The sequence below is a fragment of the Embiotoca jacksoni genome, unplaced genomic scaffold, assembly GCF_022577435.1.
Source record: "Embiotoca jacksoni isolate LCO1_2020_lvr unplaced genomic scaffold, fEmbJac1.0.p SCAF_15, whole genome shotgun sequence".
NCBI lineage: Eukaryota > Metazoa > Chordata > Actinopteri > Embiotocidae > Embiotoca > Embiotoca jacksoni.
The window spans coordinates 3,576,763-3,590,275 of NW_027185285.1; the positions used below are offsets into that span (position 1 = coordinate 3,576,763).

At 41.9% G+C, this 13,513-nt stretch overlaps 2 protein-coding genes across 2 annotated transcripts in view; one reads left to right on the plus strand and one right to left on the minus strand.

Annotated features, from left to right (window-relative positions):
* LOC138197894 (myosin heavy chain, fast skeletal muscle-like) overlaps positions 1 to 13,513 on the plus strand; it is a 185,916-nt gene that overhangs the window by 142,976 nt on the left and 29,427 nt on the right. The window lies entirely within an intron of this gene.
* On the minus strand, positions 80 to 13,491 carry gmip (GEM interacting protein). Its single transcript, XM_069148889.1, has 21 exons — positions 13,297 to 13,491; positions 11,931 to 12,021; positions 11,095 to 11,191; positions 10,845 to 10,908; positions 8,822 to 8,947; positions 7,499 to 7,563; positions 7,233 to 7,340; positions 7,020 to 7,100; positions 6,552 to 6,713; positions 6,239 to 6,376; positions 5,812 to 6,002; positions 5,500 to 5,591; positions 5,351 to 5,413; positions 5,137 to 5,226; positions 4,886 to 5,028; positions 4,584 to 4,760; positions 4,357 to 4,494; positions 3,564 to 3,763; positions 3,093 to 3,417; positions 2,329 to 2,431; positions 80 to 1,467 (listed from the first exon to the last, which is right to left on the minus strand). The coding sequence occupies exons 1-21, from the start codon at positions 13,340 to 13,342 to the stop codon at positions 884 to 886; spliced, it is 3,084 nt and encodes a 1,027-aa protein (XP_069004990.1). The 5' UTR covers positions 13,343 to 13,491; the 3' UTR covers positions 80 to 883.

The window sequence follows — 13,513 nt, forward strand, 5'->3', positions numbered from 1 at the left end:
TGACTGAGTCTGCTGAAAAATATCAAAAGAACAAAGGCAAATGAAGATGATATCACTTACATCTAACCACAACTCCATCTAGACATGAGAAAATGTTGCTTTATTTTACATTGAGGTCTAAACTGGAACAGGTCCAGGGATGAAAAGGCTGATGTGAAAGTAAGAAAAGTGGCATCTCAAAACACTCTACTACAATTGAAATAAACGGTTTATTGCCCTCCTACTATTGTGTCTGGCATGTTTGCCCTCAGACTGAGAGAAGACCGCCCCCTTGTGTTAAAACAGCAAAGATGCATAAAACTGAGGAACATTAGCGTTAAGATGACTAAAACACCAATGAAGTAAACTTTGACAATGTGAAAAGTTCCATCTGGAGGCTATAACATATAAAGAAATAAAAAACGTGAACACTGTATTCTGCAAGTCTTCATTAAAGTTTGTCCAGGACTAAACATGGATACTTATAAGTGGTAGTTTCCATTTCTAAATGTCCAGACTCCACCTACCTTCTTTTACATTAAAATACACTAGAAGTAATAAAAACTAATTAATACATGAAACCCTCTTGTCTGGTCTGGGTATTAGTCAGCTTTATGGTCGACAGATCAAAATCTTAAATAAGATTAAGCAGTAATAAGGTTACGGTATCTGAGTAAGCATCAGGTCTGCACTTTTATCTATGTTTCAAATGTTAGTTTGAAACATTTCACTTTTTGGTCACAGTTACATCTTGTGCTACAGGTGATATTTTTGCATAAAACATGAAAGCATTTAATTTACAATAACTACATGAATGTTAATAGTAGTAGCTATGATATGAATGCAGTCTTCCAGAGAGTGTGAATGCAGTCCAGTGAACTGTCTTGGAGATTTCTGTCTGTACTCAGACAAAGAGCTGCTCGTCCTTCCCTGACTGGCTGCGTCTTAGCTTCAGACCAGACAGGATCTTCTGGGCCGGTGAGCTGAGGTTGTGGTCTAAAGATATTGTCTTTGTTAACTGACACAAAGGACGATTCTGTCTGTTATTGGTCAGATTTGTGCTCTGATCAGCTGGAGTCAACTCCTGTGTTGTACCCGATGATGTCGCAGCTTCAGGTGATGTTAATGTTGAGTCCAGTCCCAGCATGTACTGCACAACCTCACGAGGGCTCAGTGGGACGTCCACTTTACTCTCTGTGGCAACGGTGACCTGGTGGACCGCTAAGGTTTGGGGGAGTCTCTGTGTCCCTAGTTCTGGAGAGGAGCTGCGGCTGCTGTCTGCACTCTCTGGATGGCCCCTCACCACGGGAGCTGCAGGTTGTCTGGCTATATGAGCTGGGTTACAGAGTCGGGTTCCAGAGTTGTGGTGTCGGTAATACTTCACAGGCTGTCTGGTGAAGCGATGGTGTGGCTGGGTCCCTAAATCAGAGGTAGGGTCCCCCACCGACTCTCCCTGAAGATCACTCGATGCCCCTCTTATAGCCAGGACTGAGGCAGAAGAGGGAGGACAAGTATGTGACTCACAAAGTAATGCAGTACAAACACAGGTTATTGGTTACTAGTAATGGCTTTCCTTGCATATTGTTTTAGGCAAATTAAACAAAAACCTTGAGTGAAAGCTCAATGATAAACATTCTTCTGGAAGGTAAAACTAATTCCATGATTCTGTATTTGATGTTTATGTATACAGGCGTGTCTTTAGTGGAGATCAGAAGCCTTGAAGCTGCTTGCTATCGCAGCCACAAAGAAGAAAGCACCTCAGAAGTACAGCAAGAGTAAAGCAAGCACAGAATAGTTGGAGCTTCAAGAGCCGCATAAAACAGTCTGATTTTGTGAGTTTGTTGTAAAAATTTAAGCCAAGATTAAGAAGATTTCTAACCCAATTTAATTTACACAGTCCCAAACAAAAGCTAAACAATCTGATTCAGCCAATTTTGCGGAACTACGTAGCAACAAAAGGAAGTCCTATTTCTAAAAATAAATGAAGGAAACGAGTAAAGTGATAAAAAAGAACTGCATCAGACCACTGTGACTTCCTATACCCACACTATCTGGTACCAAGTAACTGTAATCTGGAACCAACCACCTGTCTGTGTAGAAATGAAGTAAACAACCAGGGAGCTGTATGTGTAATACCTACAAGTTCTCCAAAAAGATTAATTACAACATGTCCTCAGGCAGAAAAAGCACAAGCTGACACAACAAGATGTAATTCAATGTACTGGCAATTGACAACCCCAACATCTATAAACTGCACCAGACATCAAGCACTGTGGATAAAATTCTATCAGTAATTTGTTCCCCTAGTCTAGTGAAGGAGTAATTCCTCTATTGCTGCGTCCCGCCTACCTGCTCTCTCATTGGCTTCAGGGCTGAGCTGGTCCACTGCCTCATTGGATGAAGACTTGTCAGATATATAACCCTCGCTTGAATCTCTCTTGATTTTTCGACTCTGTTGGAATGACAAAAGTTGAGTGGTGGATTTCTGCCGGTGTTTACAGACTACGACTAATACTGCAGCAGTACATAAGTAGTACATAAGAGTGATAGTTACAGGAGCATTGATGACCCACCACGAATCTGGCTATTCTATATCAAGTACAAATGTAAAGGTACCAAATGTAGGACATTTTGAACTCTCACATTAAGTACTATTAACTCAATAAGGGACACGTTTGGTTTTCTACCTCTGAGCCTTTTTATAGAGCAACTATGAATGTATACAGTGAGGTAAATTATTCTTTGTTGTTGTTTTTAAGTAATAGCAGTGAAATACCCGCACAGTAAAGCTAAGAAAGGTAATGCAGAGTGCAGAGAGCAGTAGAAATGCAGCAGCTGTCCATCTTGTTAATCCCCACAGCATAGAGGTGAGGTTAAGGTGCCAGGTGCTAAGGCTCTTAAAACTGCAGGTAAGTGGAAACTCTCTTTGGCCGATGTGAGGGCCAAGCAACTGTTAGTGATCTTTTTTAAACTCAAGTAGCTGTCAAATGAAGGTGACTGCTTAAAAAGCAACTCTTCAAATTGGTTGCGAATATGAGTCTCGGAAATGCCTGCAGCCTCGACTATAACAGCAGCCACTACATTTGTGTTTGAGCTGCCGTTAAAGTACTTACTTCTAGTGAATGTAACCTCTCTCTGGAGGAAGTTTCATGTTCCGCATCGGCACAGTCGCCCCCATCCAGGGGACAGGAAGCTCTGGGAGGAGTGTTTGGAAGAGGTGCAGTGGGGACTGGAGGAGGAGGTGTGTCGGGTCTTGGCTCCAGACCAAAAATCTTGTCATGGTGTGTGATGAGGAACTCAACAAGGGCAGCCTGGTAGCTGGTCTCCAACAAGGCAATCATTGACGCATCTGTGGACACCAGAGGGCGCAATAATGTTGGCCCAAACACAATACCCAGATTGCTCGGGGACATCTTGTTCTCGAAGTTCTCTGAAACTCTGTGAAGACAAACAGCAGACAAATCCAAGCAAAGCTCAGGAGAAATTTGATGCAGAATCCAAAGAGACAATCATGTTCAAGTGATCTTTGAGCAGATTTAGGTCAAATGTAACTCGAAACATCTGTCGCCCAGTTGCATGCTCACTTCTGCAGGTGAGACATTAGGTGTTTCAAAGTGCTGTAGCAGTATGAAGGAAGTTTCTGTAGTAGCTTCTGCAGGTTGTGAATGATGTCCATTATCTGGTTAGTGTCTGCTGATGGCTCCCTTTCATTTATGAACTGAATGGTCTTTCCCATCGCGATGAAATCATTGTAGAGGTCAAAGGTCAGCAAGGGCTCTGGGAGCTAGAAGAGATGACATTGAGATTACTTACTGAATTATGAGAGAAAAACTACAGTACTGTCACATAGCAATGGATACAAATCTTTCTGTCACAGGAGACCTCAGAAATACAGCCACAGTCATTAAGAAATATCTTCAGCAACAAGAAGAACAAATGCAACAAATGGTCCCCAAAGAGGCCTGATCTCAGTTTGGTATCACATGACGAAACTAGAAGCAATTTAGGCAGCCAGATGTTTGGAACAGCCTACAGTACCGTGTAAAACTGTGCACACAGCTCGTGATGTTTTAAAGGGTGGTCAGCCCAAATATTGCTCTTATTTGTTTTTTTTTTCTGTTATATATATAATTTATATTGCAGTACTTTACTATAGGTTACTGTATGTACTATAGCTTGAAATGTTGTTCGGCAGCTGTTTAAAAAAAAAAAAAAAAAAATTAAGTTAATTGATAGATAGTTGATTGTGAAAGCTTCCTCACATTACCTTTGGTGCCTTAAACCTTTGCACAGTAGTCTATCTGATTTTTAGCCCTCATTCTCTTTATAATCAGCCTAACGAATGCAGTGCAATTAATTTGGTAATGAGTCCCTTACCTCCTTGAAGAAGTGCTTCAGGATGGAGCTGACGTCATGTGGCGACGAGTCCGAGAGTTCCACCTGCTCCTTTTGTAGCTCAAAGGCCTGACAGAGCTTCTGGATGCGAGGCTTGGACCCACTCACCCGATACACACCCTCAGGAAACAAAAGCAGACAACAGTTATTAGACCACAATTCCCACATGACAGCCTCCATGTTTTGGTCACTGTGATGGTAAACAATACCTGGACAGAGAGCGCTCGACTCTCGATCTCAGACGTGCAGAGCAGCACCACAAAGGGCACCTCGTCTGGCCTGTTACGTGGCAGCAGAGAGAAGTCCACTCCGAACACCGTCCCCTTCCTGTGCTCACACTCCAGCTGACACACCTCCATACACTTCCTGTGCAAAGCCAGCCCGCACTGAACGTGTGACGGGAAAACAACAGATCACATTAAGAATCACAGAAAATCCATTGATGTTCTGTCCATGTTAGTCTGAGCTGCAGTTCTTCTCCAAATGTATAGAGTATGTCTCTCTTATGTACCTCCTCACATTCAACCCCAGTGACAACAATGTAGTTGTCACACTGCTTGCATTTCACCATCTTGCTCTTCATTTTCCTGAGTTTGTGTGACAGTGCAGCTCGAGAAAATGTGCGAACTTTAGGAAGCTGGTAATCAATTAATTCTGCAGGGAGAGGGAGAGAGGATAGATTTATGAAGCTTACTGTCAGTGGGGTGGATAGGTAAATAAATCTGTTCCTGCTTATAGAGGCGTAAAAAGGAGGAAACAAACCTGGTTCTGACACCACATCCCGGTCGTCCAGGTCATCCGATGATACAGTCAAAGTGGATCCTGTTTTGGGCAGCCACCTATTAGTGTGAGCTGCAGTTACGCATTCCCACAGAGCAGAAAAAACAGTAACAGAGGAAATAGAAGTTAAGCTCTGTAAGGTTTTGATACGAATGTAAAGGAAAAGTTAGAGAAGCAAATGTAGGTTTGTGCCTACCAGGGCTGGACAACGATTCCAAACTGCCTCCAAAGCTCTCATTGTCACTGTAGCCTGTTTTCCCTGAAGTGCAACATAGCACAAAATGAGGTTAAAGAGAGGGATTTGTCTGTAAATATAGTCATGGTGTAATCATGCTGAGTCCTTACTGCCATCGCTGGGTCGTCTCACAGGGCTTTCGTCTGCCACGAAGGAGTTGTCCTGCACAGAGCTCAGAGTGCCGCTGGTCTTTCGTTTGTTGCTTTCGAATAAAATGTATTGAGACAATTATTTGAATGCTTAAAGTGCAAGAAGACGCACATAAAATTGTATATTCAGTAGATGCCAAACTATTTTTCTGCATTACACACATTTTTCCTAGATGATCATGATCTAAAAAAGTTGCATGTACTGTATTTTATCCACTTCAGACATCACAGCCACAGTAACAGCAGAAACAGCCCTTTGTCAGTGTACCGTACCCTTTGCCCTGAGGAACATACTCCTGGAAGGTGAAGCATTGGAGAAGCTGCTCGGGGCGACGCCTGCTGAGGATGTAAAGCAGGTAGGGCTCACCAGGTTCCAGAGGTCTGCAGGTCAGCTCCAGGTTGTGATAGCCGAGGGGAATGGGCTCCGTCTGCTGCCGCTGGTAGTAGAACATGTTGACTGTGGCCTGATGCAAAGGAGAGACCAAGCAGTAATTTGGTCAGCAAGAAGATGGTTGCGTGGAATATAGCATCAAAATATTCAAATCAAGTTATCAGAGGAAAAAGGTTGGAGACGTATTTCCAGCATCCCAAGACACTGTGCTTGACAAAACTGCCATGTATTCTATGTTTTAACCGCATCTTGTCGAGACACAAAGTTGACAGGAAGACAGGTATTTGGTTTCCATGATTTCATACCAACCTCCTTGAGCACAGTGTCTCCCTGACAGATGAGCTTGCGGATGTGAGAAATAATTTTCTCTTTGACCTTCACTAACCCCTCTTGGTGGATCCTGGCGTCGCTCGCACTATTTCGGTACAGAAGCTCCGCCTCCATCACCTGGGGAGGACAGAGAGAAGACCTTAGAGTTGCTATGCAGTCATAAATCAGTATAAGTCTTTTTTCTTATATTGCATTGTCAAACATTATTAACAGAAAAAGAGTAACCTGTGATTATACTTTTTTTTCTTTCTATTAAAACTTTATTTCTATAGTGCATTATCAGGATATTCACCTTAGTCTGGGCTTCATCCTTGGACTTCCTCCTCTTGTCCAGTGTTTTTATCCCAGCCGTGTCATCCACAGCTTTAGCAGAGACAGCTTTAGCCTTTTCTAGCTCATCGCAGCGCTGGAAATATTGCTGCCTGGCCTTTTTAAAGGCTGTCACCGCTTCGTTCTGAAAACAGGCAAAGTTGACCAATAGAGAATAAAAAAAAAACCAGATTGTAATATAACATACAAAGTAACTAACATGTAACAGCAGTTACATCAACAAAAAAACAACACAAACAATACATTACAAACATGTATATGCATCATGAATGATGCAGTTTACACACAGACACAAATTTTAGCTGTATTATTATATATAATATATATCATATACTATGATGATGATGATGATCATTTTCCGACAAGGGTTTGGACAGTGCAATCAGCTCAGCTTAACTTCAACCATAAACATGATTCCTAACTCACTCACCATCTTCCTTTGCTCTCTTGCCCACTGCTCTTTAAACTCTCTGCGCCACTTATCGATCTCATTCTTCTTGGCAGCCAGGGCCTTTGGGAGAGAGATACTGGATTAAAGTCATCTGCCTCTGAAACACAGTGAGGGATTACTTTTTCTGTGTGTGTGTGTGTGTGTGTGTGTGTGTGTGTGTGTGTGTGTGTGTGTGCGTGTGTGTGTGTGTACCTGGTAACAGCGGTTTTGCAGCAGTTCAGAAGTCCTTCTTGAGGTCATACTGTTCTTCATGTCTTGCTCTAGAGCCATGGTGTAGATGTACTGTAGCGGCATCATCTCCTGCACAGGCATGGACAAATTTACACAGCTTTACTATAGTAAATACAGCTAAGACAGGAAAATGCTACAAATTTGAATGCAGCAATCCGTTTCAACTACACAGTGTCACACAATGTGAAACATTTTCTTTGGAAAATATCCAACAAACAAAACCGTACCTGCTGCGCCACATTGGCCTTTGCGCCTTCAGCTGCCTTCATTATGTTTTTTGCAAATTCTTGTTCTGTCAACAAAAATCAGCAGTAAGTTTTTCTTCATCTTAAGATACTGTACATCAAGACAAGAAAAGACAAGCAGACTTGGACTAGCTACTGAAATGGGAACATAATATTGATGGCTGCTATTGGTGTGTTGCCTCAGTTTGATGCCCGGAACCCTTTTCTGATCAAACGTGGTGACAGAGCCTCCATGTCTCCTCAGACACCCCTGACCTTTACTGAAGAGCTCATTAGACCTCTTGGAGCTCAACGACAACTTGACTGTAGTCGATCTGGCTTGTGTCTATTTTGATTTATTTCATTAAACACCTTTTGGTCTGCATTTTGCATCAGTGGAATCATTTCAGCAGAAAATGAAGTATTTTCAGTGTTTCTGTCTGAAGCTGTGAAATCGACTGTGGAGAATCTGACCTCTCAGTGCAGGTCAGGCACTGATAGAAGCTCTACTCTGACAGCAGCTCGTGATCTGACTGCTCTCTTTGAATAGGAACATCGTACTGTTGCTATTAAGTAACTCATAGTGTGTAATAAATGGTTTGAGGGCTGAGCTACACCCAGAATTACTCATCAGTTGCTGTTGCCTGACGCTGCTCCTGCACAGCTGAGCTGCTGTTGCTCTGTAATTTGATTGACTTGCATGCTTGACATCCTTGTCTAGGACACCGGACACGTGTGATGGCTGATACAAGGGTAATCACTACCTATGTACCTTAAAAGCACCCCATCTCCTTTATTACCCTCCTCTTGCTGGCTAATCTGCCCTTTAATCCTTTCTCCCTGTGTGTGGCTCACAGGGGTGACTGTGGACATCCTCGGTATGTGACTTAATACAGACTGGCCCTGAATATGACATATTGCTCCATCGTACAGTTTAAACCAAAACATCTCTGGATTATTTTTTCCCAGATAGAAGATACTCAACAATGCTCTGCTGTTCTGAGTCCTGCTGACTACTCTAGCAATGTCTTACCATTTCTAAAAAACAAACAAACACAAGAACGAATTCTCTTGAAATAATTTGAAGAAATTAATCCAAATTTACCCCAAACTTGAATCCACTAAATGTTGGTACTTTTCTACAACTAGTAACTGCAGAGTGCTTGAAATAATTTTTATTTCATGAAGCAGAGACAACCGATTTGCATTTTGTAAGCAATCTATTTGTTCCTGCTGTTGTGTTAAGTTCATATTCAAATACAACACCTCTATGATGTGACAATAATTTGCACACGTGTTTCTTTTGTCAGCTGCTTTAGAACTCACCCAAGCTGATTCTCTTCTCCATCCAGGCAAGGAGGTCTTTGGCATAGCGGCACCACGTCTTGGTGTATTGCAACGCCGTCTCCACTCCATCCTCATAGCGACAGAGGGCCAGGTCTGCTTCCTGGGCTGTGGGGGAGTACATCAGCATCACTGTCGGGTCGGTTACATTTGGAGCTGCACCCAGGGATTAAGCCGTGTCCACCGGGCTACAACCCCGCCCAGCAGCTTGTCTCTCCCGGAGGTCTCAAACAGCCTCCAGCCTCAAAGAAACACCGATCGACTCCAGAGTGACAACCCCAATCTCCCAGACTTCATCAAACAAGACGATCAAAAATCAAATGCCACTTAAAAAAAAGAAGAAGACATAAACAAACCCAGAACAGGAAACAATGATTGCATATGGCAAGTCATAGCTGCTCCTTAGAGTCAAGGTCCTGTGGTTCCCAGAAGGTCCCAGCAAACTGTAGGGATCTCTTGCATGTAAACACAACTGATGTATACTGTAGCTGGTTGGCAACAAAACCCTGCCCTACATCTCCCACTTATCACAATGGGGATGTGACCTGTGGGAGGAGGGTTTCTACGGACCAAAGACAAACAGCTTTAGCTTGATAACTTCCCTCGTCTCCCCTCTTCCTCTCTCTGTCCGGCCCCTCCCTCTCCCACCTGTTCACTGGTAGTCAGCTACAAAGAGAGCAGATACAGACAACACCCAGAACCAGTGGGCAATATTAGGACACCACTGTGCCTCAGCCATACTGTGGTCAGACAGGCAGGGCGTTGATATGACAACTGTTCTTCTTCCTCTGTGACTCAAACGAACACACGTTGGATGACGCATGTGACAGTCACCTGGTCTCTCAAACAGCTCCCCACAACATTTTCTATTTTGCTATTTTTCTCTGAGCTCCACCTCCACTCCAACTTTTGCAAACAGATGTCATAATTTTTCCTTTCAGACAAAGTTTAAAGCCCTTCAAGAACTTTCTCACATCTTTGAGCGGTGCAGGTTTTTTTTTTTTTTTTTTTTTAATACAGCCAGGAAGAGTGTAACGACTTCTCTCTCATGTTCCTCACGCACACATGCAAATTTGATTCCGCTCTGTTCTGTTACATAGACGCCCAATCCAGTAAGAGTGGTAAAAAAAAAAAATCCGACCGGGGTAACATTTTCCTCAATATCTTCAAGCGAAGTCCAAAAACCAGAGTTGGCAACTCCAGGGGAGTGATGGATTTGAAACCCAGCTTCAGTTGTATGTTAAGGTTGACCTCTCTTCCCCCTTTTCCTCTCTGTATTTTAAAGTCTCTGAGCACTTTTCAGAAACCAGCCCTCAAGCAGAGTCTGTGCAGCCCTGTAGCTTCGGCCTCCCGCCCTTAGATTGAGGATTATCCTGGTCAGATCCAGATTGCGGAGTGACAGGCTTTAGAGGAGCATCGAGTGCGGTTTACCTCCTGGTGTGTGACCGAGCGAGTGCGGTAAGGTGAGGTGGGGGAAGTGTTCTGGAGAAGTTTCTATGCAGCAAGAATATTGTTTTACTCTACTATTCCCGCTATCTTATTATAACACTATCCATCTCTGTAATTCCTCGTCTCTGTCTCAAACTATAGGTTTCAGCACCCAGTATGACTGAGGACGGTGGACTTGGCAGGGACTTCCACTATAGACCATGAGTGGGTCTCGTCTTTATATATTGTGCAACTCTGTCATCCCCTTGTGTCCAACATAAAAACTGAGAGCAGCTGTCTCCTGCTTTAATCCTCTCCCTTTAGCCTAATCTTGTTACGGAAGGGCAATACAATTTACAGCTAATTATAAGAAAATAAATAAAGATTGAAGGTACTCTATTAAGTGTCACAGATCGCAGATGCCAGTCACAGGTGAGCAGGTGAATAAACCTTGACCGATACAATAGGTCTCATAGATTGGTGTTGACGTACAGCACAGAGGAACCTTGGACTGATTCCTTGTGTGCATGTTTTGAGCCAAACATACTGATCCGCTCCTCTCTAACACATTACAAACCTGATTGGTTTCCATCCGCCTCACTGGCTTCAGCTCGTATCTGTGGACCTAATGCATCTTCACACTGTGAAAAAAAAACAAACATACTGTTACTCTATCAAAGCACCGATTATCCCTTAAAACACAATGTTCTGTGAATGGGTTTCAAAAAAATCTGGATAAAAAGTAATTTTTGGCAACAGAATGTGAGTTAAACTTTAACATCAACAACAACATAATTATTCATAATTTTGAGGTATTTATCTCTTACAGAGACATCCTGTTCCTCTGTGAGCTCTGCACTTTCTACAGAGAAGGATTCTGAGATGGACTGGGAGTCGAAGTCGGACAGCAGATCCTCCCCTGAACTGAACACAGGAAAAATGTAGATGGAGAAAAACCAGTCAAACACCTAAAAAGGCTTAGGTTTCCCTGAGGAACATACTGTATACAAACAGTAAATATATACTGATGTAAGAAGCACACTGTTTTGTTGACTTTTATCAACTTACATCACTGCACCCATACTTTGCAATATTCATACTGTACATTATGTCTGTTTAGTGTTAATGTCCCTTCAAAGAAATGCTGCAATAATAAGACAAATCCCCTAACATGAGCAGTATCCAGTGATTTCAGTTTTTGTCATAAAATCATAAACTTGACTTAACTTTTATTTAAAAGCTGCCATCAGATGAACACTATCTATACTGTTCTTTTCTCGGTTCCCTCACGCCAGCCAGTCGAGGCCACCCACCTCTGACCCTGTTTCTGTTGCGAGTTTCTTCCTGTTTAAAGGGAGTTTTTCCTCACCACTGTCACTAGATGTTTGCTCATTGGGAAAATTTAGGACATATGGCGCTTCATTTAATTCAGATTGAATTCAATACTGAGATATCTGGCTGACTTCATGTTGATTGATCAGGGTTATGAATTGACAAATATATCTTAACAGATTCATCCAGCCTGAAGCCTTTTTTTTTTCAACAACACCTCAGAAACCACTATGTTTTTCCTTCACAGTATTTAGATCAAGCTTAGCATTCAGAGTGATGCAGGAGACATGAGAAACATGAGGAATATACTATGTAGATGTGTAATACTTACGAAGAGATTAGAGATAAATCAAGATTATCAAAATCTCTGAAAATCTCACTATATCGCTTGGTTTCAGATTTATGAGGCACCTTCTTCACTTCTGAAATGAGACATGTTAAGATACATTAAATAATAAGATGATCTTAGTATTCACGAGATACTGAACCCCATTGCAGATTTGAAATCCTCACCACCAAACAGACTCTACAGAAATGTAAAATGCTTCAACACAACACAAACTTAAAGGCCAAATCAATCTTTAATATATGCAAACAGACTGCAGATCACAAACACACATTAGGACAAAAAAAAAATATTGAAAATGAGAAAAGATAGTTCCACTTCTGCAGTCATATCTCACAGTGTTTCCTCAAAATTTCTGAGAAAAATTGTTTTCACTGAACATGAACTAAAATAAAATGCGGTGCATTTTGATAATGAAACTTCCCAACTTCGTGCTTACGTTATTTCACTGCTGTTTCACCTTCTAACGTACTGACATTTGAAAAAAAACAAAAAAAAACCTAGTCATTTACAACAAATTAGAACAATAAATTTCTCTTTCTCAGAGGCGCCTCCATTTCTGTCAACCACATCCTGCTTGCAATTTGTGTCACGTCCATCATGAACATGGAGTCCTTGTTTTTCAAACCAGCAAGTGGTTACATGTAGAGAAGTGAGAGGCAAGAAAAATGTTCCATTAAACTTAGAACTGAGTTTTTTTTCAGTCAAATTGCACAAATATTTAACTATTTGGCATTTGTAAAGTATTTTTTCATTCATGAATATAAATTAGTTTGTAAAAAGTTCCTGAACAGGAACTTAGAAGCTCAAATTGTACAAACGTTTCTACTGCCACACTAGTACCAATGATATCTTGAGTTAATATTTCACTCTTGGTGTTTTGCAAAGTATAATGGTAGGCTTATCCTGTTCAATAAAAATACAGAAGTCAAACAGAAAAGACAGAACAAGAACATGTCAAAACTGAGACAGGGTTCAGGAAGTTCACCAACCACTCATCAAGGAGGAGGATGCCGCACAGCACCACAAACCCTTTGCCAAACACATTTACAGAAATTACTGAGGCACATTGTGCAGTGTGTGCATGCACCCGCATGCAATAACCACGTCATATTGGCATTATAGCAATGTCGGCAAATTTTCAAACACATTGCTGGAGGATATTCATCCATTTAAAGCCATTTTAACCAGTGAATAAATGTATATCTCATTGGAAAAGGGTTTTGAGAACAAATTAACACAACAAAGAAGATGTAAGATGCATTATAAGGTGGATGAGCGGCACGATATGTAGAGTAAAAACCTGCACTTGCTCAAAATCGCCTCCAAACTTTACATTCTTGGTGCTCACCTGTGGCTTGAGAGGAATCCTTGTCTGGAACCAGATCTTCTTCCATTGCTACACTATCACCACTGCAGCAAGTCCCTACCAACAGCCCTGACACATTATCTGCCCCTGAGGTCACACTACAATACACAATAAAAAAACCCAAAGCAGTATAGTTGAGGTGGCAGGAAATCTGCACTTCAGTGTACACAGAGTGACACACTTATGGAAAATTACAAAC

Coding starts and splice junctions, on each gene's coding strand:
- gmip (XM_069148889.1), bottom strand. CDS start 13,342: ATGGAAGAAGATCTGGTTCCAGACAAGGATTCCTCTCAAGCCACAG. Junction 8,948..10,844: donor GGCGGATGGAAACCAATCAG/GTTTGTAATGTG, acceptor ACTCCCCCACAG/CCCAGGAAGCAGACCTGGCC. Junction 2,432..3,092: donor AGAGGTTACATTCACTAGAA/GTAAGTACTTTA, acceptor TCATTCCAACAG/AGTCGAAAAATCAAGAGAGA.